Genomic DNA, 23,965 nt, shown 5'->3' on the forward strand with positions numbered 1-23,965 from the left:
ATGGTTAGGAATATAAGCATCCTTAATTTAGGTCCTAGAATGTTTTTTTCTGTCAAAATCTGTAAAACAACTGCTGTGTATTAGGCACTAAAAGAAGCATTGATAAAAGTTGACTTAGAACCAGCAGAAGTGTGCAATTTTTTCCTGTAAGATTTATATTTCTGTGTTTTAATACAAATTGCTATTTGCTTTCAATGATTTCATTCATATCTATACATTGCATCTGTTCCATGTTTTATTTTCTTTTTAATTAGCCAGATCAGTATTAGTTTCCATATAAGGTGCCCTGTTTTTGATGGTAAGACATAAATAATTGGCTTAAGGCCTCTCAGAGTGTATTTTGTAAATGCTGGATTTTTTCACAAATCTTGTACAAAGCAGTATTTTATTAAAGTCTCAAAGGGAAAATGTGCAGATTTTATAATTTCTTTTCTAGAAGGAGCTTTGTCTACCTGCCAAGTGAGATGTGATAAATTGGCATGAATATTATTGTATTTTTGTGTATAGTGTGTGTATTTCAGAATTCTATCATGTCATACAAAATATTGTGCAAAGGTATTTTAAAATACAAATTTACAATGTACAATGAAGGAATAACACATATGGATGAAATAACATGGAGAAATTTAATACAATAATTTTATAAAAGACTTGGCTTTCTCTGCTTGTATTAAAAATGTAATGTAGTGCTTTGGCTAGATTTCTCAATAGCCAAATTATGACATATATTAATTTAAGAATTTTTTTAAAAAACATATGTTGACATAAGGATCATCAAAATTGAACTATAAAAATTAATATAGGCAATTATAATCTGGTTCTGAGTTCAGGGTAAAATATGGAATAAAGAAGAATAAAAACTGTCTATAATTTAAATGAAAATCCTAGTCAAAATACAATTAATATTAGATCCTAATTTCAAACAAATTAAGTAAATTTGATTAACACAAACTTAAATTCATTAATATAGATTCAGCAGTCCCAAAAGAGCAAAATCTGATGAACTGTATTTACATTTATGTATCTGCTGTTTGAGTAATTTGCTACCCAAATTTAGATGTACCAGTTGCTCCAAATTCATATTACAACTGCATTTCCAGTTGTCCAATGCATCGGCTTACTTTTGATGGAACAAAGAAGGTATAAATGATTATTAGTATAAATTATTTTGCATAGAAACAGCTATTCACTTACTAATTTTGAAAATGCTTTGTTCTGTTTAGTCTATATAAAACCAAACCTTGAATGTCCAAAGGCTGCTTTTTTTTTTTTTTTTGTTAAATTGGTTGCTCCTTAAAACATTAAAATGTTTTTCTGGTAGATGTCATAGGTACTTGTATATATTCAGCTACTAACAATCTGTTGAAATCATCTTCTACAGATAGAACATACAATGCATAATAAGGCATCACCTATTTACAGCTTGTATTAAAAGGTAATTAAGAGCTTGCTTCTTCCTGCTAAGTGAGGGTATTAGAGCACCCATCACATGGTCTGGACAGAAGGATTCTAATCATTCAGCCAGTTAACCAGCCTTTAACAAATAACTCAAAGCTCCAGCTCCTACAGCAACTGTTTAAAATATGGGGGAGATTTCATTCATGTTTAAACCCGAGTAAGTATTAACCTAGTGAAATCTTCCTGCTGATTCATGCAGCACACAATCATGCCTACAAGGGAAATACAGAGTCCATGCTCACCTTCTCCAACAAGTGGATGGTACTTCATAAGCTCTCATTCCAGGAAGGTATTGGCAAAGCTTCATTACATCACCAATCTTTCAGCAGTCAGCATAGAAGGAAAAAGGAAGGGAAAGGGGTTGGGGGTGAGAAAAACTCTGCCTATACTTGCTATTATGTTCCCTTCCAGAAAGTCCCTCTCTCCCCAAACCTCACAATATGCATCTCACCAATATCTGCCCACCATGGCTAAGGAGGACAGATGACAAGCTACCAGAGAAAGTCCTGAAAAATTTCTATGAGAAAGAAGTCTGCATGTAGCCATGTCTTCCTGCTGGCTGGTCACTATTCAGGCTTCCATGCAGAAATACAAATTTATTTGTTTATTTATTTATTTATTTAGTGGACTTGTCCCTGCCCATCTCCCCACAATGGGGGACTCTGGGCGGTTTACATCAAATTAAAATCATAAATACATAATTAAAAGTTATAAAAAGAGAACCACGCTTACAGAGATAGAAAAAAGATTAAAAGATCCAAGAGGCCAATAGAGGCCACACCAGGCAGCTAGGGGGCTAGCCAACCCCCTTTCTGACATCTTCCCTCCCCACCCCAGGCTAGATGGCAGAGCCAAGTCTTCAAATCCCTCCGAAAGGCCTGGAGTGAGGGGGCCTGTCTCACATCCAGGGGCAAGATGTTCCAAAGGGCGGGGGCTACAACAGAGAAGGCCTGCCTTCTGGACCCCGCTAATTGGAGTTCTTTTACCGAGGGGGTCCAGAGCATGCCCTTTCTGTGAGATCGGGTGGGACGGGTTGAAATGGTGGGGGCGAGAGGGTCCCTTAGGTAGCCTGGCCCCGTGCCATGTAGGGCTTTAAAGGTGATAACCAACACCTTGACTTGGACCCAGAAGCAAACTGGTACCCAATGCAGCTCACGGAGCAAAGGTGTTATATGGGCCCCAAAAATTGCTTGTGCAGCTGCATTCTGGACCAGCTGAAGCTTCCGGATACTCTTCAAGGGTAGCCCCATGTAGAGTGCATTGCAGTAGTCTATCTGGGAGGTAACAAGGGCATGAGTGACTGTTCAAAGGGCATCCCGATCCAGGAAAGGGCGTAACTGGTGCACAACCCGAAGCTGTGCAAAAGCCCTCCTGGCTGCGGCTGCCACCTGCTCTTTGAGCAGGAGCCGTGAGTTCAGGAGGACCCCCAAATGCTCAGCTTTCCTAATGAGTACAGTAGAGATAATTTGGTTTAGTTAGGAAAGATTCTTATTGGAGATAGAAGAAAGGGCTACAGATGTTGAGTTGGCAGCAGAAGTTTTTAAATCATCCAAAGGACTCTGGGAACAAGAAAAGAGAGGGACTGGAGATAATAGCAATTAAGATGGGCATAGACAGCTCTAGCTTTTGAAAATACGATTTTAATAAAGAATGTAGACCAGTAAACGTGAGTCGGAGTGGACAATATATATTTATTAAATGCTTCTATGCTGCTTCAATAGGACAGTAGCTTACAGGAAAATATACAATACATATAGCACACTAAAATAATCCAAAATATCAGGTATATTTACTTATTAATACTATCAATATACATTCAACATCATCACAATAGTAACAACACCACTTATATTGCTGAAGGTTTTTTTTGTTTGAGGACATGATCTAGAGAAGAACATTGAAGACCCAAAGAGCAGAATGTGTCATAGGGCATAATCTACCCTGCACAGATGATCCCCATGAATAGGATAGAAGGAAAGAAGTTCAAAGTCTTACCACTCAAAAAAAACCCTGCCATCCTAAGATAGAGTGAAAAAATGTCACCAAGCTCTAAGTCCTTCGTTAACTCTAAAATTAAAAAATAGGTAGCATTAGAAATAGTTGTAAACATCTAAGTTAAACACACACAACCTGCAAATGTGCATGCTTAGAATTATTTTAGACTTCCTTGAAACAAGTTTGGGTGGAGGGAGTAATTCGCAATGTAGTGTAATGCAATTAGTTGGTCAAGTGAGATCAAGACAATAAAACTTGGCATGCTTCTTTAATATATTTCTTAACAGAAGGATTAATAGAGTTATTTCCACACAGTCATTCATCAAATCCTATGAACATGTCAGATGTCACAGTCCCAACATCCTCTCTCATCACCCTATTTGTCAGGGTAATCACATGCAATCGATTAGACTGAAATAGCATAGAAGCCATACTAATAAAATAGCATGAGAAAAAAACCATTCTCACATTGCTTGCAGGAAGTGAACTGCCAAGGTTCATTATCCAGGAAGGGTAGTATGCTGTTGGTTTCTTCTTCCCTTGTGAATGTTTCCCTTGTTCCCTTCTTCTCTTGTGAATTTTCAAAGGAATAAAATTCACAAGGGAAGATGAAAACAACACACTACTCTTCCTGGATATCCTCATCAGCAGAGGAACCGATGGCAAATTAGAAACACAAGTCTATCGAAAAACAACCCATGTTAACCAAGTGCTCCATTACCAAAGTAACAACCCAACCTCCCACAAGAGGAGCTGTGTAAGAACATTATTCAGACGAGTACAAACACAATGCACCAACCCAGAACACCAGGAAAAAAAAAAGACTGCGTATACAACATATTCCAACAAAATGGATACCCACGCAACTTTATCAGAAAAAGCCTGACCACTCAACTCAGTACAGCACAACCAACACAAGCTCTGAAAAGGATAACACTGTCATACATCAAAAACATTTCAGAAACAACCAACAGACTATTGCAACCACACGGCATCACTGTAGCACACAAACCAACTAAAGCCCTCCAAAACATCTTAAGTAAACCAAAGAACCCAAGAAAAACCAGGAGTTATCTACAACATACAGTGTAAGGACTATAACAGCCTGTAGGACAGACAGGCAGAAGATTAGCAGAGCACATCCATGAACACCAATTAGCAGTCAGAAGACACAGTGAAAACTCCTTAATCTCACAACACATGGACAGACTCAACCATAATTTCAACTGGGAAACTGTGAGTATCCTCGATAAAGCTAAATCCAAAAATGCTAGGGAATTCCTGGAAGCTTGGCATTCAGACAAATCAGCCATCAATAGACACATAGAGATAAACCACATTTACACACCATTCAAAAGAGACAAGAAGGAAATAAAAAGGCCAGAACACATCCTCTCCAGCAACCAACACCCAGATGAGCAGGGATTAACATCAGACAAACAATCAAACAGAAAACAAGGAACTACCAAGGAGAAAACCACAGCCCCATTAACACTGGCAGGGCAAGCTACTGTATATAAACAGGGACAAACCCCACGCTCATGGCACTGATGATGTTACCTAGTTGGGTACTGAAACATCTGCAGGCAAACAACCAAGCTCAGAGAGCACCAAGGGCTCCACAGTTCAACCCTGAGCTACACATATTCACTTCTATAAGAAAGGAGTTATCTGTTCCTAGCCACAAACCCCACAGGGGTCATAAGTTAACCCAGAAAGGGAGGCTAGAGGAACACTCTGAAGTAATAAAAGACACATCCGTGGCATTGAAGACACACAGCCAGGACTTGCAAGCCCTGGAATTGTGGACAGTGGGAGATCCCAGATCCCTCCTCTATCATCTACGCCAGGCAGAGAAGCTCCAAATAGCATTGTTCGGAGTATTATGTGTGAATGTTTTTCAAATGTAATTTTTCTCCTTTGCAATTATTACTGGTTGCAAACACTGCAGAAGTTTTTGCAAACAGCTTGAATGGGATACTAAAGGGTTTAGCTGACCTCCATAAGCAAGCAATGCTAGGAAGACATGTTCAGTAGCTACTAGAATTGTTGTTTTAATTTCTGTAATTCTCCAGCTGCTCAATAGCCCAATTCTTTTCTTGGAGGGCTGAGAAGGCCAGGATGGGCAGCTGACTTATTTGTGACTGAGTTCTACTGATTGATGGACACAGCTGGCTGGGAGATGGAACTGCATCTCCCTAACCCTACACCTGAGTTCATATATTTAAACAAAATATTAACTCTACATGTCATGAGGGTTTTGGATTCTCAGGAAATAATCCATACAACAGAACACTTGAGATTTTCCCCGTTTATTAATAGTGATAGACAAGTTTCTTACTTTTCAGGCATTTAAAACAATTTATGCAGTATTCTATTAAAACAGTTAACCAAGCATAATTTATTTGCCCCCAAACCCTCCTCTCATCTCTGCCCCAACAATAAGGAACAGAATTCAGAAGCAATTTATTGCTGCTTGTGCCAGTAAGTCTAAGTGAAATGTTTGTCTAACATAGTTAGCTTAAGCTTGTGGCTGTTAGTGAAAGGTTTTCCTACTTTCCTTTCCATTCCTAACTTGGAGATAAGTGGACAATTATACTGGTTGGCATTCTCTTGGTCTGACAGGATTTGGTCTTGTTTCTTCACTCTCCCCTGAGGCCATCTGTGCCAAGAAGACAAATCCCATGCCATAAACTATCTTCTTTAGTGGCCTGTTGAGGACCCTATCTAGGAGCACGTCAAGTCTTATTCCAGGCTCCTCTGGAACAAACAAATCTTCAGCCACCAGCATGGGCTTGAACCCATTTCACTCACCACCCACCCACCACTTTCTTCCCAATTATCTCAAGCCAAACCAACTCCCTTCATGTCAGCCCATCATCCATCCACCCCCCCCTTTTTCCCCCTCCTGATAAATGTTCTATGAAAGAAGTTTGTTATCTGTTCCTCTCCCAGTTTGTGGTATTAGAAAAGAACAGCCTTACTTGTCTGAAAGTTGATGTGACAAGATGGCAGACAGAAGGAAGTTGCTGTATACACTGTCAACCTGCCCATCGCTGACACACAGACTAGTAAACTCTTTTGCTTGATGTTTGTGCAAACTCAGCTTGGGGTAGAGTATTGGTTACTTTAGTGCTCCTGTGTGGAAGAGTCCTTAGTCATTAAGTCTTGTTATCCAGGGTGGGAATCAGCAGAACACTCTGCCACCTTAAAGATGTTCTGAGGGAACTTCCCATCCTTATTCATCCTCAGGGCTTGTCCTCACTTGAAGCAAGGGGAAGGGGGGAGGGATTGGAGAACTGTACCCCAAGGAGCCATGCTCCACCTCCGCACCCACCGTTCCTGCCACCTATGGAAGAGGAGCAGGTGGAGAGTGGAGACCCATCCCCCCTCCTCTCCCCACCACTTCTACCTCCACAACCATGCCCAGTGAGAAAAGTAGGTGCAACCATTTCCCCTTTCATTCCCGGCACCCCCTCGCCCAAGAGCCGTTAGAGGCTAATTACATGAAACCTTGAGAATTGGGTTGTCTTTCCTTTCCCGCCCCTTTTTTGGTCTTTTATACTGCGGATCTGTGAACAAAGGCAGTGTTGTTTTTATTGACCCTTGCGTAACTCTAGGAGGATGGAGAAGCTGAAGAACAAGACTCGCGGCAACCTTTTTTTTTTTTTTTTTTTTAACTCTAATAACGAATTTTGCGGTTGCATCATCATTCTGGAAACAAAAAGAAACCATCCAGTTTTGGGCTCCAGGCCCTAGAACGCAGAAGCGTATTAGAAAACCAAAATAAGTTTTGACTTTCTTTTAAACTCGCAGGCGGCCTCCGGAAAGCCTACGACCAGAACTGGACTTTTTAAATCACTCTGCCTACGAACATAAGCAGCTTTGCGCAAAATTGCTCGCCGCCTTCTGCTCTTGCCGCCACCCTGCCCAGTTGCCTCTCCGAGACACCCTACGAAGACTGGCCGAGACCGCAATCGCCTCTGCAGTTTAAATTAGAGTAATTTAATTTACTGGGAAGTCAAGTCTGAGAATGGGAGTGGCTCAGCCTTCCTATTTCCTTCCCCTGGTTGGCTCCGGCTCCCCGCGCGATTCTTTCATTTCCCTACTAGCTCTTCTGCGGACAGCCTCCGCCCCCTTTTCCGCGCCTGATAAGCCTGCCCCTTAAGTAAGGGCGGCTGCTGCCGGGCCATCGAGGGGGGTGTTTAGTACTGTCTGCCAGATCCGCTGCGCGTGGCCCTGCATTAGATTCCGCGGAAAGTTGGTTGTCTGGGGCTTTGACGGGCGCGACGCCGATGAAACTAATCGATCCTGGCGCGCCAGCGAGCAACGACGCCTCCATCGCCGGCGCTGCCACGGCCTGTGCCCCAGAGGTGAAGTACATCTTGGGGGTAGACGTGGGGAGCACGGTGATACGGTGCCATGTGTACGACAAGGCGGCGGTCCTCAAAGGATTCAGTAGCAAACAGGTGAGAATTGTACGTGCCTCGGGGACGGACGCCTGAAATGGTGAAGCCCTTTAACGCCGTCTTAGACATGTTTTCTCACCGAGTTCTTTGGGGATTGTTTTATGCTGTTGCGTAAGATTACAACTCAGTGCAGTGCAATCTCCTGCCCAAAAGTTGTGGTCGCACGAGACACTGAATCATTAACTACCCAGCCGTATTTTAATCCACAGCGTTGTGGGCGCTCAGCTCGTGTGTTCGGTTGGTGATTCGGTACAGTTGACCACCAGAGCCGATTCAGTAAATCATGGTTGTGCCACGTTAGTAGTTTACTTGGAAACAAACTCGGTAAGAGGTCTTATTCCTAAATGGTAGGGAGAGGATTACTGCTTACATTCAGTGGGACTTCCTTCCTTCCTTCCTTCCTTCCTATAAGGTATATACCATTAAGACACTAGAGTTTTTCCTTGGTGTATATTTTTAAATTTTCTTTCTCCCACAATCCAAGCTGATTTCCTCACAGTCTCTTATTTCCTCAGGGCAGTAAGTTTCTCTTTTCACTGTCTTATGAATGAGGAAAAAATAGTGGCTTGGTTTGGTTTGGTTTTTTCCTGGTCTATGACTTAGTGATCAGTTTTGGCTTTGTAGTTTTTCTGTAATGTACATTGCAACTTTGTGTTGCAGGTATTGTAACATAGCATGTGCGCCTCTATTTTTTCCCCCTTTTCAGCAATATAAGTAAATGAAAACAGGTTGTACATTTACCTGTGTAAGTTGTACAGGGATTGGATTTTGCTTCGGCATGCTATGTGGCAGCTGCTGGACCCTGAACTGCCTGTATAGCAGGAGTGGGAATAGCAGAGTCTGTGATGAATGCGCTGGACTACACTATATCATGCTGGTACTCCTATTGCAGTGCTTATGGGTATCCTGCAACAGGTAGTGCTGAAATCCTGTTTTAACATTTTCATATTGTTTAACCTGCCCTTATTATCACACCATAGGAATTAAGTTTTATTCAGTCATAAATAGAAACTATCCACGCTCAGTTTGAAAAATTTTCAAAGTTGAAGATGAATTAAATCATTTAAAAATGTGGGTGTTGATACTTTTGAAACCAATAGCATTATCTTGCTTGGATGTGCAATGATAGTGTACAAATCTCCCATGAAACCCAAATAGGAAGGATGGGAAAACGCAGTTTTGATTGTTACCATTGGCTGCATATAAAGCTTGTTGAAAAATCATACCCAGGTCAAGCTGGAAGAAAGTGTTGAGTGGCATACCACAGGGCTGAATTCTAGCTATTGTCCCTGTGCTATTCAATGTATTTTTAAATGACTTGGATAAACTGCTAAAAATAGGATTATCAAATTAGCAGACAACACAAAGATGAGGGATAACAAACATAGTGGAATGTATTAAGATTCTGGAAGATTTTTAAAAGCTGAAACAATAGGCAAAAATCAACAAGGTGAATTTCACGGGAAAAAATGAAGACCAAAATGGATTTTTCTTAGATTGACTAAGAAAAACCAAAGGCATAGGAATAGGATGGGGGGAAATCATGTTGGGCAGTACTAGATAAAAAGAGGATTTGGATTTTTGGTAAATCACAAACTGAATATGAATCAGCAGTGTGATGCAACTTTAAAAAAAGCAACTGTAATTCTATGTTATAGCGGCAGAAGTGTGAAGGTCAAAATAAATCATTGTTTATCTCTATTCTACATCAGATTGCGTCTAGATCATTATATACAGTTCTGAACACTGCAGTTTACAAAGGGCATTAACAAACTGACCCGAGTCAAGCAATGGGGATATTTTCTTGCTGTACTTTCCATAAACTGCGGGATATAAATAAAATAAATACAGGTAGTCATTGGGTTACAATGGCAATTGGGACCAGAATTGCCATCGCTACATGACACAGTTGTAAAGCACAATGTCATATTGCTGGTTACTGTTGTTAAGCAAGGTCTGTGTGGGTCGTTAAGTGAGGACCTCACATGATTGCAACTGCATGATTCCTGCTGGCTTCCTTATTGACTTTGCTTGTGGGAAGCCAACAGGGAACGTGGGAAATTGCAATAATGTGACCGCAGCTTGCAGGGATGTTGTAATTGCAAGCCAAACACCCAGAGCATAATTGTGTGAACACGGGGAGGCCACAACAGCCAGAACTCTGAGGACTGGTCGTAAATCCCTCTCATTCAGTGCCATTGCAAGTTTGAATGGTCACTAAACAAGTGGCTGTAATCTGAGGACCACCTGTAAAACCAAACCATGGTGATAAAGGGCCTATAAAGAAAAACTTTAAAAGACTGGTTGGAGGTGTGGGTATGTTTATCCTGGTGAAGACTACAGGGAGTCATAATAGCTGTCTTACAGTATCTGAAATGCTCTTATATGGAAAGTGGGGCAGAATTGATCCAGAAAACAAGTCAAGAAAATGTTTAAATTACAAGGAAGTAAATTTTGGCTGGACACCAAATATATATTTCTAGTGGTAAGAGTTATTCAATGAGAATGATTTGCCTTTCTGGAGGCAGTGATTTCTCTTTCACTTAAGCTGTTCAACGTGCTGTTGGATTGGAGTGACCTATATGCCCCAATAAATAAATACACTAGAAGTCTTTGTCATCCCCATTAGGTAGACTGGACCAGGAAAGGAACTCCACAAGAAGACAAACGATTTTTATTGAGATTATCTAGAATAAAAGAATCTCGCAAATCTGATTGTGCCGCTTCTCTTTCCCTTCCTTATACTCTGGTGAATCAGGGAGGCATCTACCTGAGCCCCTTCTAAATATTGTCTTGTTTGTCTGGGCCTAAAAAATGTTTCAGCCCTCTTTGCTTCGATAGTAGTTCTTGCATATTTCCTTCAAAGTAATCTTCCTTACTCTCTACAGTGTTTAAACAGAGCCTGAATGCCCATCTTGTGGAGATGCTGTAGTAGTGGATTCCTGCATTGTGCTGTGAGCTGAACTAATGGAACAACTCTTCATTGTCTCTTCCAACTATTAATTCAGTGATTCTGTGCAATATTTTTAAAAATATGTTTAGTAGCTATGCTATTGTTACTTGTGCTGTAGTTGTTCCCAAAGAAGGATTAAAGTTGCAAACTACCTTTTTCCATTATGCATCTTTGCTATGCTTCCCACACCAAGTAATTATAGGTCAGCTTTCCTTCAAGCTTGGTCATTCTTGGTGCATCAAAGTACATATGCCAAGTGTATGTGTTCATGCATGAGGTTTTGGTTACCACTTCTTTTGAAGAAAAAGCTAATATAAAGATTTAGTGCTACTGCCTGTGAAACTTGCATATTTTATTGAATTTCAAAGAGATTTCAGTGTAAGCATCTGATCTAATTAACATTGCCAACTTGGTACATTTAAATTCTTAAGTAATAAAGTAATGTAAGATTAATGCAAATTGTTTGTTGTAATTTTCCTCCCACATTTTATATGTAATGTCTAACCAGTATATATTGGAAATCCCTAATGGAAGATGTAGAGGCTCATTTGCATGACTTGTTGAACCACAAACTAGCTGACCACACTGTATTTTAGGGTATTATGGGAACCACCCATGGATTAGTTGACTATTTTCTGCATGAAAATGCAGAAAATTGGATAAGTTAACCACAGTAAACATTCTCAGAAGCTAGTGGGATCTTGTTCCTGATGAATTAAGTATAGAATTGCAGCTTAAGAGTTACGCTATTAGTGTTTCTCTTTCCTGCATATGTTCAAATGTAGGTATTTGTTTAGTTTTATATCCTGCTTTTCTTGTAGGAGTTTAAGATTGCATAGCATTCCTTCCTCCGGTTTTTCCCCACAACAAATACCTTGTGAAGTAGGTTGGGCTCAGAGAGTGTGATTGGTCTAAAGTCCCCAGTGTATTTCCAAGGCTAAGGATGGACTTAAATCTTGGTGTCCTAGTCCAATACTGTTACCTTAAACACTGCAAAACAACTTGGTTCCTGAATTGTCTTTTATTTGCTCAAGTGAGTAAGTTTCTACTTTATCTCATTTGGTATGAATGAGGAAAGAAACTTTAGTAGCTTTTCTACACAGTACATTATTGCTGTAGCAAGAGGATGCAATCACAGTGTAGAATGTGTTTCATTTTTCGCTTTCACTATAATCGGTAAATGAGAGTAGGTTGTAATTGTACCCAGAGTATATGTTTTATTTCAATGTGCTATATGGCAACTTGTTGACCCTAAACATTCCACACAGCAGGAGGTGGGAATGGAGTCTACAGTGTATGATAGAATCCAGTATGCTTTTAGTGTTAGGATAGTAGATCATTATCTGCAACAACTGTCAGCCAGCCAGAAATGTTTATTTTTGACCAAGGTGCTTAAGAAGATTGGGGTAGTTCAACTCCAGATATTCATAGATGAAACAAAGAAGTGAATCTATTTTAATAGAACTAAAGGTCTTATTTGAAATAACCTTGAATAGCCTGATGTGTTTAGAGAAAGAAATCCTGGCGGATCTCCTCGCCTGCCTAGTGGCATTTGGTACAACTAATCATGTCTCTTGCTGGAATGACTCTGTGAGATGAATGTAGACTCTGTCTGTCTGTCTGTCTATCTATCTATGTATCTATCTAGCTGGCCGGCCAGCTGGCCGGCCGGCCATCTCATATATATGACTCTGGGCAGCTTAGAAACAGTTAAATTTAAAACAGTTAAATGTAAAAACAACCAAACAATACAACAATTTTAAAAAAATTTAAAAATGAATACAAGAGCATATAAAAATTCATAAATTCATAAAATATGAAACTTCTCCCTGCAATATTTCTGGAAGGTGGCATTGAAGAGTTTCTTCTTAATCTTACGGCATTACAATATATTCATATAATCATGCCCTGATGGTTACATTTATTCCCAATATTCTTTAATATCCAAATGAAATGGCCAGTTGTCATCCTTTTAAGGTAGGCAGGGTCAGGAAACAGACTGCACGAGTTGGAACTATACTTTATCGATATCAATTATAAAAACGAAATCTTGAAGCCTGATTGTATTTTCCCTTCCCTCCCTCCCTCCCTCTTATACCTTGGTGAATTGGGGTGGAGGCAGTCTTAGCTTCTTTCTCACACCTTCTATGTTTCCTGGGCTTAAGGCATGCTTTTAAGCTCCAAGGTCTTCTCTGTAGTTCTCCATGCAAGTTGAGGTATCAGAAGTACTATTGTTACATTGCTGATACTTTGTGCCTCTCAATGTCTTTGATAAAGCAATCCACATGTTAACCTGACTCCTAGAGTTGGTAATGGATGTATAAATAGTATGAAGATATTGAATATATTTTCTGTGAACAAAGCCTCCTGAAGCTTGAATCAGATTCAGATTTTAAGGAGGCATGATCAATTTCCATTTCTCCATTCCCTGACGTAGAACTGAAGAGATTTGTAATCAGGTTGGATCACACAGACTTTTATTTTGTTATATGATTATATAACATTTGCATTGCATTTAATAATTAAAGATGAGATTTCATCTATGAGTTGCCCTAGTGGGTTTAAAAAACAATGTTTAATAAAAGAAACAATCAGAAAAAGTTAAGCAAACTTCTTAAATATACTTAATTTTGTATAATATTTATTGTTTTATAATTATACTCTTGTGTTAAGATTTGGCACTTTGCTACCAAGTTCTTTGGAGACAAAGGATTGATTTGATCTTGAAGGTATATTAGTAGCATTTATTTTCTGATAGTCAATCCTTAAGAATTTGTATTATTAATGTATTATGTTACAGAATTCCTTTTATTTTATTTTGTATCTTTAAAGCTAGAGTCTTTTCCAAATTCCAATTAAAAGTTGGTTTGCGGATTTATGGTGACCTTTAATGCCATAGAAATGTACATGTTCTGATTCTCATAAGCAACAATCTGCTTTAATGGAAAATTTGGACAATTATAATGTACAGTACTCTGAAGGTTCCAACGACATATGTGACCGTGTATGTGCATATTATATATTGATTTCTAATGGCTGAGCTGTGATTGTCTTTGCCTACTTTTAAAATAGAGAATGTGAGTTATAAGCGTGTAAGAAATAGACTGAAGAACTTCAATTCTGTTTTAATATGTGAAGTTGCTTGTTTGGAATCTTCATCAAGATCAGTAACATTGATGATCTTGGCAAACCTATGTTTCCTTTAACAGGTAGAGCTTCTTCATCCTCAGCCAGGTTGGGTTGAATTTGACCCTGAAAGTCTGTGGACCCAGTTCATTGATGTGATTAAAGAAGCAGTTCAAGGTAATTTGGTGTTTCAAAACATAATTATTGCTGTGTTGAATTTATTTTATTTTGATACCTAGATTAAAGCTAAAGCCTTCACAAGAGAGCTCACATCATGTGAGAGCTGCTTTCCTATGGAACAGCCTACTCTCCACTCACATCACCTTCTAGAAGCTGAATTAACAATTGTTATTAGTTAAATTTATTTTAACGGAATGTCTTATATTTATTTAAACACTTATGCATGTGAATTAATAATTAAACTAAATCAACGCCACCATAATTATTCAGTTACTGTTGTTTAAATTAAAGCCATTAAAACCTGGCTCTTTACCCAGGCACTGGGGTAGACAGTGGTGGAGCCTGCAGACAATTGTTGGGGCATCCTGGGAGGTTGATCAAGGCGCAGGGTTTTTATGTGCTTTTATGTTTTTTGTAGTTTTATTGCGGCGAGCCACCCAGAGTTGTTTTTAAGATGAGCAGCAATGCAAATATTTTAAAATAAATAAATATATCTTTTAGTTGCAGGAATTAAAATGAATCAAATCTCTGCTCTTGGACTTTCCACACAGCGTGGAACTTTCATTACATGGAACAAGTATGTATGAAGGTTATAACTGATACCTCACTCCTGTGTTTGTTGGTAAATGGATGCTTTCCAAAATAAATAACGTTCATTTGTTAGCAATAGTGCTTGGTGGCTGTCTAATCACAAGTACTTGTTTAATAAAACTAAACATGAGAGTTATGCTAATTGTCATTTATGAAACAGAACAGTCAAAGTACTTTGCAGAGATGTCACCCTTTATATTAAAAATACTAATGAAATATATTTAGCTTTTGTTTGGAACCCAAATATGTATCATTATAAATTGCATTTTCAACAAAATGCAGTTACAATAAACACTTGAAATAAGTGGTTTCCTGCAGGGCAGGTGCTAGTTATATGTTTATGTGTGGATGTAGAATATGCTCCTACGTAGCTGAAAAGCCTCGCTAATTGTTTAATTAGTTTAATTAGTTTTAAAATGCCACTTTAAAAGGTAGGTCACAACTTTTATGTAAAAAAACATCCAGCTAACAAAATTGTTGTTGTTTAATTATTTAGTTGCTTCTCCCCCTTTGTGATCCAATAGATGTCATTTTGCTAGGATTGTCTGGCAGCAACTGCTTTTTTGAATTCTTGTAAGCTCGTGTTTGTGTTATCAGTGACAGTATCTAGCTACCGTGTTTGCTGTTGGCCTTTTCTTCAATTGCCTTCAGTTTTTCCAAACATCAGAGATTTCTTAAACAACTCTTGCCTTTGCATCGTGTATCCAAAATACTTAGGATTTACTTTCATTAATACTGTTTCCAGTGAGCAGGCTGGTTTTATTTTATCTAGGATTAAATGATTAGCTCTGTTGGTGGTCCATGGTATTCCTAAAAGCTTTCACTAGCACTATAATTCAAAGGCATCAGTTTGTCCTTGTTCAGCCTTTCTGATGTTCCGGCTTTCAGAGTTGTGTTTTACAAATGGGAAGACATAGCCTTTGTCTGTGTGATATCTCTGCACTTTTAATATTTGGTCTAGATCTCTGACATATTTCTCTCAAGTAGGAGACACATGTATCTGTGGAAGAGGAGCAGGGGGCAAGTGACCAAACACGTATCATAATTTCTGCTCTAGGTGTCCACAGCTGACCCTGTTAATGGAAAAATGATGGTGTCTGTGGATGTCTGCATGCAAGAGTGGGGCTTGTGTCATAATATCATCAGCCTATAGTTGCAGACCTCTTATTTCATAGCCACAGTCACCATCCCTGTGAAGTTTTCAGCCAAGGAAGATAATCTGTTACTATTTCATCTTCTTCTCTGCCTACCTGCATTGCTTTGGTATTGCCTATTGACATAAACTTAGTATTGTTCTTTTTAAAATATTAACAGCAGCCTGGCTTTTTTAGTCTCTTTTCCCCTCCAACAAATTATTCTCTTTCAATACAAACCTGTTGAATATTAGTCTTACTCCAGCAGCAGGTGACTGGGGTGGTTACTGATCTATCCTTAGAGTTCTCTCTAGGACATTGTCTTTTAATAGAAACTGGCTCCCCAAAATATTCTCATCACTGGTACAATTAAACTGGTTAATATGCTAACAGCTTGGAGAGCAGAAAGAACACAGTCTACATGAATCCTGTCAAATAATTGGGGATTTGTATATTATAATTATGGTCTTTACATAAAATACTTTTTGATGAAATAAAAGAAATTATAAAAGTATAATTAAAAGGGTATGTAATTACACAGATTTAGGAATAAATTTGTATGAATAATATGAATATTGAGATTTCTTAATTCTTCAGTTATGAATCTAGTTTGTGAGATGGATGGCTCTATACATTTGAAAAATAAATGAGTTCAATAATTACCTTAATTATCCAGTCAGAGTCCTTCCATATGTGAATAAATTGCAGAAATACTATATGTCCTGGGAAGAATTACAGCAATAAATTGCAAGTTGAGAAGTAGGCTGGGGAAGAAAACAATCTCTTTCAAAATTTCTCAGTAAAGTATTATTGGTCAATTCAGCTTTTTGAATAGGGAGAAGGGAAGGTAGCAACAGGTATATTTTTAAAACTGTTCCACTAAATAAATCTCATAGTTGCAAAACCAGTTATTCTGCTGAAAGTTACTTATGGAGAAATAGTTTTTTATTACTTAAGTTGTGATTAATTGTTTTGAGTTCTTTAGATAAGGTATTAAGTTGCCATAGTTAAGATACAATGAAGAAATAAATAGAAAAAAGTAGTAAACAACTTAAGCTTAATTCTTATAAATTCATGTCCTGTAGATACAGATAATCACATTAAGTGGTGCTTTTAAATATATTTCGGCTCTGCTCTAGGAAGAAAGCAATGGCAAACCACTTCAGAAACACCTTGCCTTGAAAACTGCAAGGACTTGTCCAAAGCAGTCACTGCAGAGTCGGTAACAACTGAGTGCAGATTAAAAAAACCAAAAAACCCTGTATTAATCTTCAAATTAATTTACTACAATGAACATGAACAGCTACTTGTGAAATATCTAAGTGCAACAATGGCCTTACCTGCACCTTGAGTTAGGGAGAAATTTGTGTTAAAATAGTTGGCTGTAACTTTCCCCAATTTGTCGTATGAAGAGATATAATCCAATAGTAGATGTATCATGAGTTAGTTGGTTTATGTTTTAAGTCTTCTTGTCCTAGAACTTAAGAACAGCTTTGCTTTTGACCCAGAATTCCCTGCAGTTATTTCAACAATTGTTTGAAAAATTATGCTTTGAAATATTTTTTAACAGAAATTGAAATAAGAATATACAATGGTACTTAAAATTTGTGAACCCTTTTGAATTTTCAATATTTCTGCATAAACATTACCTAAAAGTGATATGTTTTCCACATAAGTCCTAAAACTAGATAAAGAGAACCCAATTAAACAAGTATACTTGTCTATTTATTCATTGAGGAAGATGATCCAAAGCTACATATTTGTGTATGGCAAAGTATGTGAATCTTTACTTTCAGTAACTGGCGTGCTCTCCTTGGGTAGCAATAACTGCAACTAAACGTTTCCGATAACTGTTGATCAGTCCTGCACTTCAGCTTGGAGGAATTTTAGCCCATTCCTCCTTACAGAATAGTTTCAACTCAGGGATGTTGGTGGGCTTCCTCGCACAAACTACTCACTTCTGGTCCTTCCAGAACGTTTCTCTAGGATTACGGTCAGGACTTTGACTTGGCCATTCCAGAAATTAACTTTCTTTTGCTTTAACTATTCTTTGGTCATATGACTTGTGTGTTTTGGATCATTGTCTTGCTCCTTGACCCACTTTCTCTTGAGCTTCAGTTCATGGACAGATACCCTGACATTTTCCTGTAGAATTTGCTGGTACAATTCAGAATTCATAGTTCAATCAATGACAGCAAGCTGTCCTGGTCCAAAGGCAGTAAAGCAGGCCCAAACCAGGATACTGCCATCACCATGTTTCACAGATGGGACAGGGTTCTTATACTAGAATGCAATGTTTATCTTTTGCCAAACATAACTTTTCCTTCAAGCCAAAAAGTTCTATTTCCATCCAAAGAACATTTTTCCAGTAGCCTTCTGGTTTATCCACATGGTCTTTTACAAACTGTAGATGGGCAGCAGTGTTCTTTTTTGAGAGTAGTGGCTTTCTCCTTGCAACCCTGCATCAAAGCTGCCCAAGTTTGCAACTTGATTGTTTCAGGTAAAGTCCTGGTTCCAACATGGGTGCAAGCAAAAGAGGTTTGGGGTTTTTTTTAACAGTGGTAAAAACTTCGGGGGGGCTGCTTTGCAAAGATAGAATTCATCTCTCTGAAGAGGAAAAGTACATCTGTGGGCAAGAGCTGGCTAATCCTAGTCAAGAGGGCTTTAAACTAGCATACAAGGGGCCAAGAGTCATAAAATATTGGTGCATAATGAATTGAATGTAGAAGCAAAACAAAATGTTTAACCAAGTAATAAAGGAAAAGGGGAGCACAGGGAATCTAGCCCATTACAATAAATGTCTCTACATCAGTGCACAAAGTATGGGTAACAAACAAGATGAACTGGATGTTATGAGGCAGAAGGGCAAGTAAGGATTAACAGGAACATGTGGGATAAATATTGGGCTCAATGAATACAGCTGGTTTCAGAGAAACAGGAAACACAAGACAAGAGGTTGTATAGTGTTACATATCAGGAATGAAAGGATCTAGGCAAGGGATAAAAGGGCAAGATAAAAAGATCTAGGCTAGAATAAAGGGCAAGAATTGATATTTTGCTAGGAATCTGATATAGACCATAGAAGAGGTAGAGGATTTATTGAAACAGGTAACTGAAGCCTCAGAAAAGCATGGTTTGATTGGTGATTTCAACTACCTAGACATCTGTTGGAAAATTAATTCTACCAAACACAAGATGTCCAATAAATTTTTGATTTGTGTTGGTGATAATTATCTCTTTCAAAAAGTTTAAATGGACACTAGGGGATTTGCTACCTTAGATTTGGTTCTTACTAACAGGAAGTCATTGATTGAAAATATTAAAGAAATAAAAACATTGAGTTGAACAGACCATGTATTCCTAGAGTTGATCTTAACAAAAATTTGGTTAAAAACAAACACAAACTATGAATTTTAGACTAATTTTAATGAAATAGTAAAGAAGATGCCATAGGAACAAAATCTTAAAGACAAAGATTTTGTAGCTAGCTGAGTTTTTTTGGAAAGAAAATTAAGGATAGTGTAGTCTCAAATAATGTTAATGAGGAAGAAAACTAAGAAATATCAAAAGGAGCCAATGTGGCTGAATAGGCAGTTCACAAACGAGCTGAGATTAAAGAAGTTTGCTTATTCGAAATGGAAAAAAGGATTAACATCCAAAGAAGTCTGTCCATCTTTAGCTCAGAAATGAGGTATAAGGTCAGGAAGGCAAAGGTGGAAAGCTAAAGCTATTTAGGGAGGCAAAATCCAATAAGAAGGATTTCTTCATATATGTCAGCAGCAAGAGAAGGTGTGAACATATTGCTTACTCCAAACTGAGAAATCTTAACATAATTAAGAGAAAGCATGAGAACTCAATTTTTTTGGCTCTATTTTTCTATCCAAAGGAAATGATGATTTAAGTAACATAGATTAGGAACAAACACAACAGTGGAGGTACAGGCCAAGTAATTTGAATCTACTGGTTAGGCTTTCATATCAGGAACTTCAGGAGATCTGTTGTCTAGACAACAGTCACTAAAGCCCAACACTTCCCAACTAATTTGAATCTCTTGAAGTCCCCAGGCATTAAGGAAATACACTTAAAATACTGAAGGACCTAGCTGAAGAGCTATTAGGACTTATGTCAGTTATCTTTGTGGAGTCCTGGAGAAAAGAAATGCGTGAGAACTGGAGAAGAGCAAATGCAGTATCCCTCTTTAAGAAAAGGAAAAAAAATCCCCATAATAATTGACCAGTGAGCCTAACATCAATATCTGGAAGATGTTAAGAGTGCAAAAAATTGGGTCCATAATTGACTAGCTAACCACACTCCATAGCCTTAATAGCTCCATAGTGAGTGGGAGAGAAGCAACCAATAGTTCCAGAGGCCTCTGTCTTGGCCCAATATTAGTCAACAATTTGAAATTGATGGGTTGCTTATCCTGTTTGCAGATGACACACATTAAGGAAATCTGGCCAATAACCAGGATATGATGAAACTAATCTAAAGTGAACAGGTTGGAAAACTGGGCTGAGAGGAACAAGATGTCCTTCAACAGGGAGAAATGTAAAGTACTACATTTGGAGAGGAAAAATATAGGGCACTATGGAAGAAGGGGGCTTAGAAGCACTGCATTGGGGAAGGACTTGGGTATGGTCATTGACAGTGAGCCGAACATGAGACAACAATGTGAGACTGCTGTTAAAAGGGCTAACAATTCTGGGAAGCATTAGAAGAAACACTCTCAACACTGCACTGTGGAGACCACACTCTGGGGCTCTGTGAATGATTCTGGGCACCACATTTCCAGAAGGATATTGATTAGAACAGATTGAGTGAGGGCAAAACATGTAATAGGGTCTTGAGGACAGGCTGATGGAACTTGGGATGATGAATCTGGAGAACAGAAGATTGAAGGTAGAGATAGTATCAATACTCAGGTACACAAAAGAGTGCCATTGGAATGATAGTCATGAACTGTCACAGAAATAAGGACAAAAAGTAGTGGGTACAAGTTGGAACTCATATTCATTTTTTTTTGCCTGCCACTAGTGTTAAAATCTCCTGGTCAAAAAGTTTTTGCCTACTGCAGATATGAGATTGGTACAATATCCTTATAATGATTACAGCATGGGGACATACATTTGCAGAGATAACTGTCAACCATTGGTCAGTAACCCTAATCCTACTCCATTTGACAGAAAGAAAAGCACAAGACAGTCTAAAGCAGACCTAATTGATTGGTGCGCAAAACTCACTGATGGGGAAAAACTTTTTGGTGGTCAAAAAAGGAACAAGGTCCCAAGTTGCAGCCACCTAGATTTCACTTAAATATAAAGAAAAATTTCCTGATGGTAAGATCTTTTTAACCATAAACAGTCAACCCACAGAGGTTTTTAAGAAGTGTCCGGACAACCACCTCTTGAAGATGATTTACTTGTTTATGGGCTTTTTTGTATATTGCAAAGGATTGGACTAGGTGATCCTTGAGATCTCTTCCACTTTCACATTTATTTGATTCTGTTATTGTTAATAATTGCATCACTATAACATAGGCATTAGTATAGTAATTGGAAAGTTAATTATCCCTTTTTGCTTTTTCAGAAAAACAGGGAAACCTTTTCATAATTTCATAAGTTGGCAAGATGTGAGAGCTGCTGCCCTTGTTAAATCCTGGAACACATCTTTTTTAATGAAGGTGAGATACTTCTTTGCATTGAAAAATAAGTTGGAGGGAGGTTGGAACTTTGCATGTGTGCAAATATATATACCCTTACTTTAGAGAAGGCTGGTATATTGGTTCTGACTGATAATTGCTTCTTGAAGCCAGTGGCTTGGGAGATCTGTGATGACTTGCAGCTGCGGGTAGAGCTGCCCTACCTGTATTTTTATGAGGGAAACAGTGTCTTAGGTGAGGATGTTTAAATCTTTCTTTCTGTCCTCCTCATCTAAATGGCAAGAAAGGTGCTCTCTTCCCACAGCTGCATTTTATAAACTAGAAGGCTAGGAGAGGGAAATAGCCATGAATCTCCCTGCATATTATATAGCTTGGTTTTTAGGACTAGATTTAGAACAATGCAGGTTTGGTAAGATAAGCTTAGTCACAACTGCCTGAATGAAAATGTTGGTATTAGTGAAGGGGTACAGATGAATTTTGACTTCTGCAATGAAAAAGTTAAATGTGACTGTTTCTTAGAGACTCAAGTCTGTTTTCTATGTGCAGGAGAATGGAGAGAAAGGCTGTTTTAATACTATAGTAGATTATCATTTTTAATTTTGAATTGACATTTGTTAAAAATTACCTGCATGTGGAAAACCAGCACATCTGGCAAATATCTGGGATATAGGGTTTTTTTCTCTCTGCTGGATTTCTGTATGCAGGAAGTTTATAATATAAGCAGTATTCAAAGTGGATTTCCTTGCAAGCAGTCAGAAGTGAAATAGATTCTTGCCTTTCTTTGTTCTCTCTTCTTCCCCTGCACGTGAAGACCTATAACAGTTACACTATGATCTAGTCCTGCTCAGCAGAAAAATGTCTGGAAAGGCTGGGAATGGGCATGCTGGTGGGACATGCCAATAAGACCTGCTTCTTATTGCTGAGACCACTGCTGTAAGGGGCAGATACACATCCAGCATATCAGTGGCAGCTGAAGGAAGGGTGGAAAGAGAAGGGGCAGGAAGATTGGGAGCAGGTAGGCCAAGTAGAGGTGCTGTTTTGTACTGCTGAGGCCACTGCAGTAGAAGGGCAGGTGCACGGGCCTATACATTATCGTTGGCTGGTAGAGTGAGAGAATGGGGAGCACTGGGAAGATGGAGAACTGGATAGATCAGTGCATAGGCCAGGCAAGGGGAGAGGGGATCCCCTGGATTTTGTTTTTGCTAAAATGCAGAACAACCAAAAAATCCATGTTTGGTTTCTATTAAACTGCAGCCAGTTTTGCAGACATTCCAGAATGTATGGTTTGTTCTGTGTTCAGTTCAAAATATGTATTTCATCTTGTGTATAGTCCTAATAAACTTGACTTAAATCTAGTAGGACAGAAGCTCAAATATTTATCCCACCAATCTTGTTTTGGAACAGGCAGTCCATGGTATTTCTTCATTGCTGCATTTTTTCACTCGGATTGATAAACTACTGCTAAGCCGTTCTTTTAGTTTTACAACCCAGCATGTCTCTTTAAGACTGGCTTGGGTTTTACAGCATCTGTCTGAGGTAAGACTCGTGTTAAAATTCTCTATGAGGGATTTCATGTTGCCTCAGTGGTTGCCGGTTACTGGCAATAGTATCTAAGTATTAGTTTATTTGTTCTACCGAGTTGCCAATTGAATATGAACTTAGTATCTGTTCTAATCTTTTCCAATATACTGTTCTCGAGATGTGAGCCTAGACTGATTGGGGCTTATAGCCCAATATATCTGGTTAGCACGCAATTGGAGAAGATTGATCTAAAATGCTCCATCCTGGCAATTTGTACTAATTTATTTTCCAAGCTCTACATAGTTATATTGAGAGCCAGTTTGATGTAATGGTTAAAACATCAGACTAGAAACTGGGGTTCTAATCCTGCCTTAGGTACAAAGTCAGCTGGGTGACCTTGGGCCAGTCACTCCCTCTCAGCCCTAGGAAGAGCAAGGCAATGGCAAACCACTTTTGAAAAACCTTGCCGAGAAAACTGCAAGGACTTGTCCAGGCAGTTGCCAGGAGTCAAATACTAAGTTGAAAGCACAGAAAAACTAAAAACAGAAACTGTTATTATCTGATGGCCATTTTATATGGGAGTATAGGAAAAATAGTTTCCAATGTAGTGGTACAATTTTTAACATAGACCAATACAAGAAATCTCAATTATTTTATGAGAAACAACAACAACAAAGTGCTGTGGGCATTGATAGCTTTCACAGAATGTGGCTGGTGACAAAATACTCATTTTGCAGAAGGCTAAGCACGGTTCCCTTCCTTCCTCTCAGGAGCATCATCCAAATGCATGCTGTGTGAACGTACACATCCCTTGTCTTAGCCAGTTTACTCTTTTTGTATCCTCCTCTTCTCTCCTCTGTCTCAGATTGCATCAGTGGTA

The 23,965-nt window shown here is 38.6% G+C and overlaps 1 protein-coding gene across 1 annotated transcript in view; it reads left to right on the top strand.

Moving 5' to 3' along the window:
- The first annotated feature begins 7,587 nt into the window (after nucleotides 1-7,587).
- The window catches only part of GK5 (glycerol kinase 5), a 33,642-nt gene continuing 17,264 nt past the window's right edge, over nucleotides 7,588-23,965 (top strand). The window contains exons 1-5 of the mRNA XM_007438034.4: nucleotides 7,588-7,922; nucleotides 14,085-14,178; nucleotides 14,683-14,758; nucleotides 21,492-21,585; nucleotides 22,969-23,100. Coding sequence (XP_007438096.1) covers nucleotides 7,749-7,922; nucleotides 14,085-14,178; nucleotides 14,683-14,758; nucleotides 21,492-21,585; nucleotides 22,969-23,100 — 570 coding nt within the window. The 5' untranslated portion in view covers nucleotides 7,588-7,748. The remainder of the gene's footprint in view (nucleotides 7,923-14,084; nucleotides 14,179-14,682; nucleotides 14,759-21,491; nucleotides 21,586-22,968; nucleotides 23,101-23,965) is intronic.

This window comes from Python bivittatus, unplaced genomic scaffold (genome assembly GCF_059951505.1).
Source record: "Python bivittatus isolate LINGU-HERP-01145 unplaced genomic scaffold, Pbiv_v1 ctg000980_np1212, whole genome shotgun sequence".
Taxonomy (NCBI): domain Eukaryota; kingdom Metazoa; phylum Chordata; class Lepidosauria; order Squamata; family Pythonidae; genus Python; species Python bivittatus.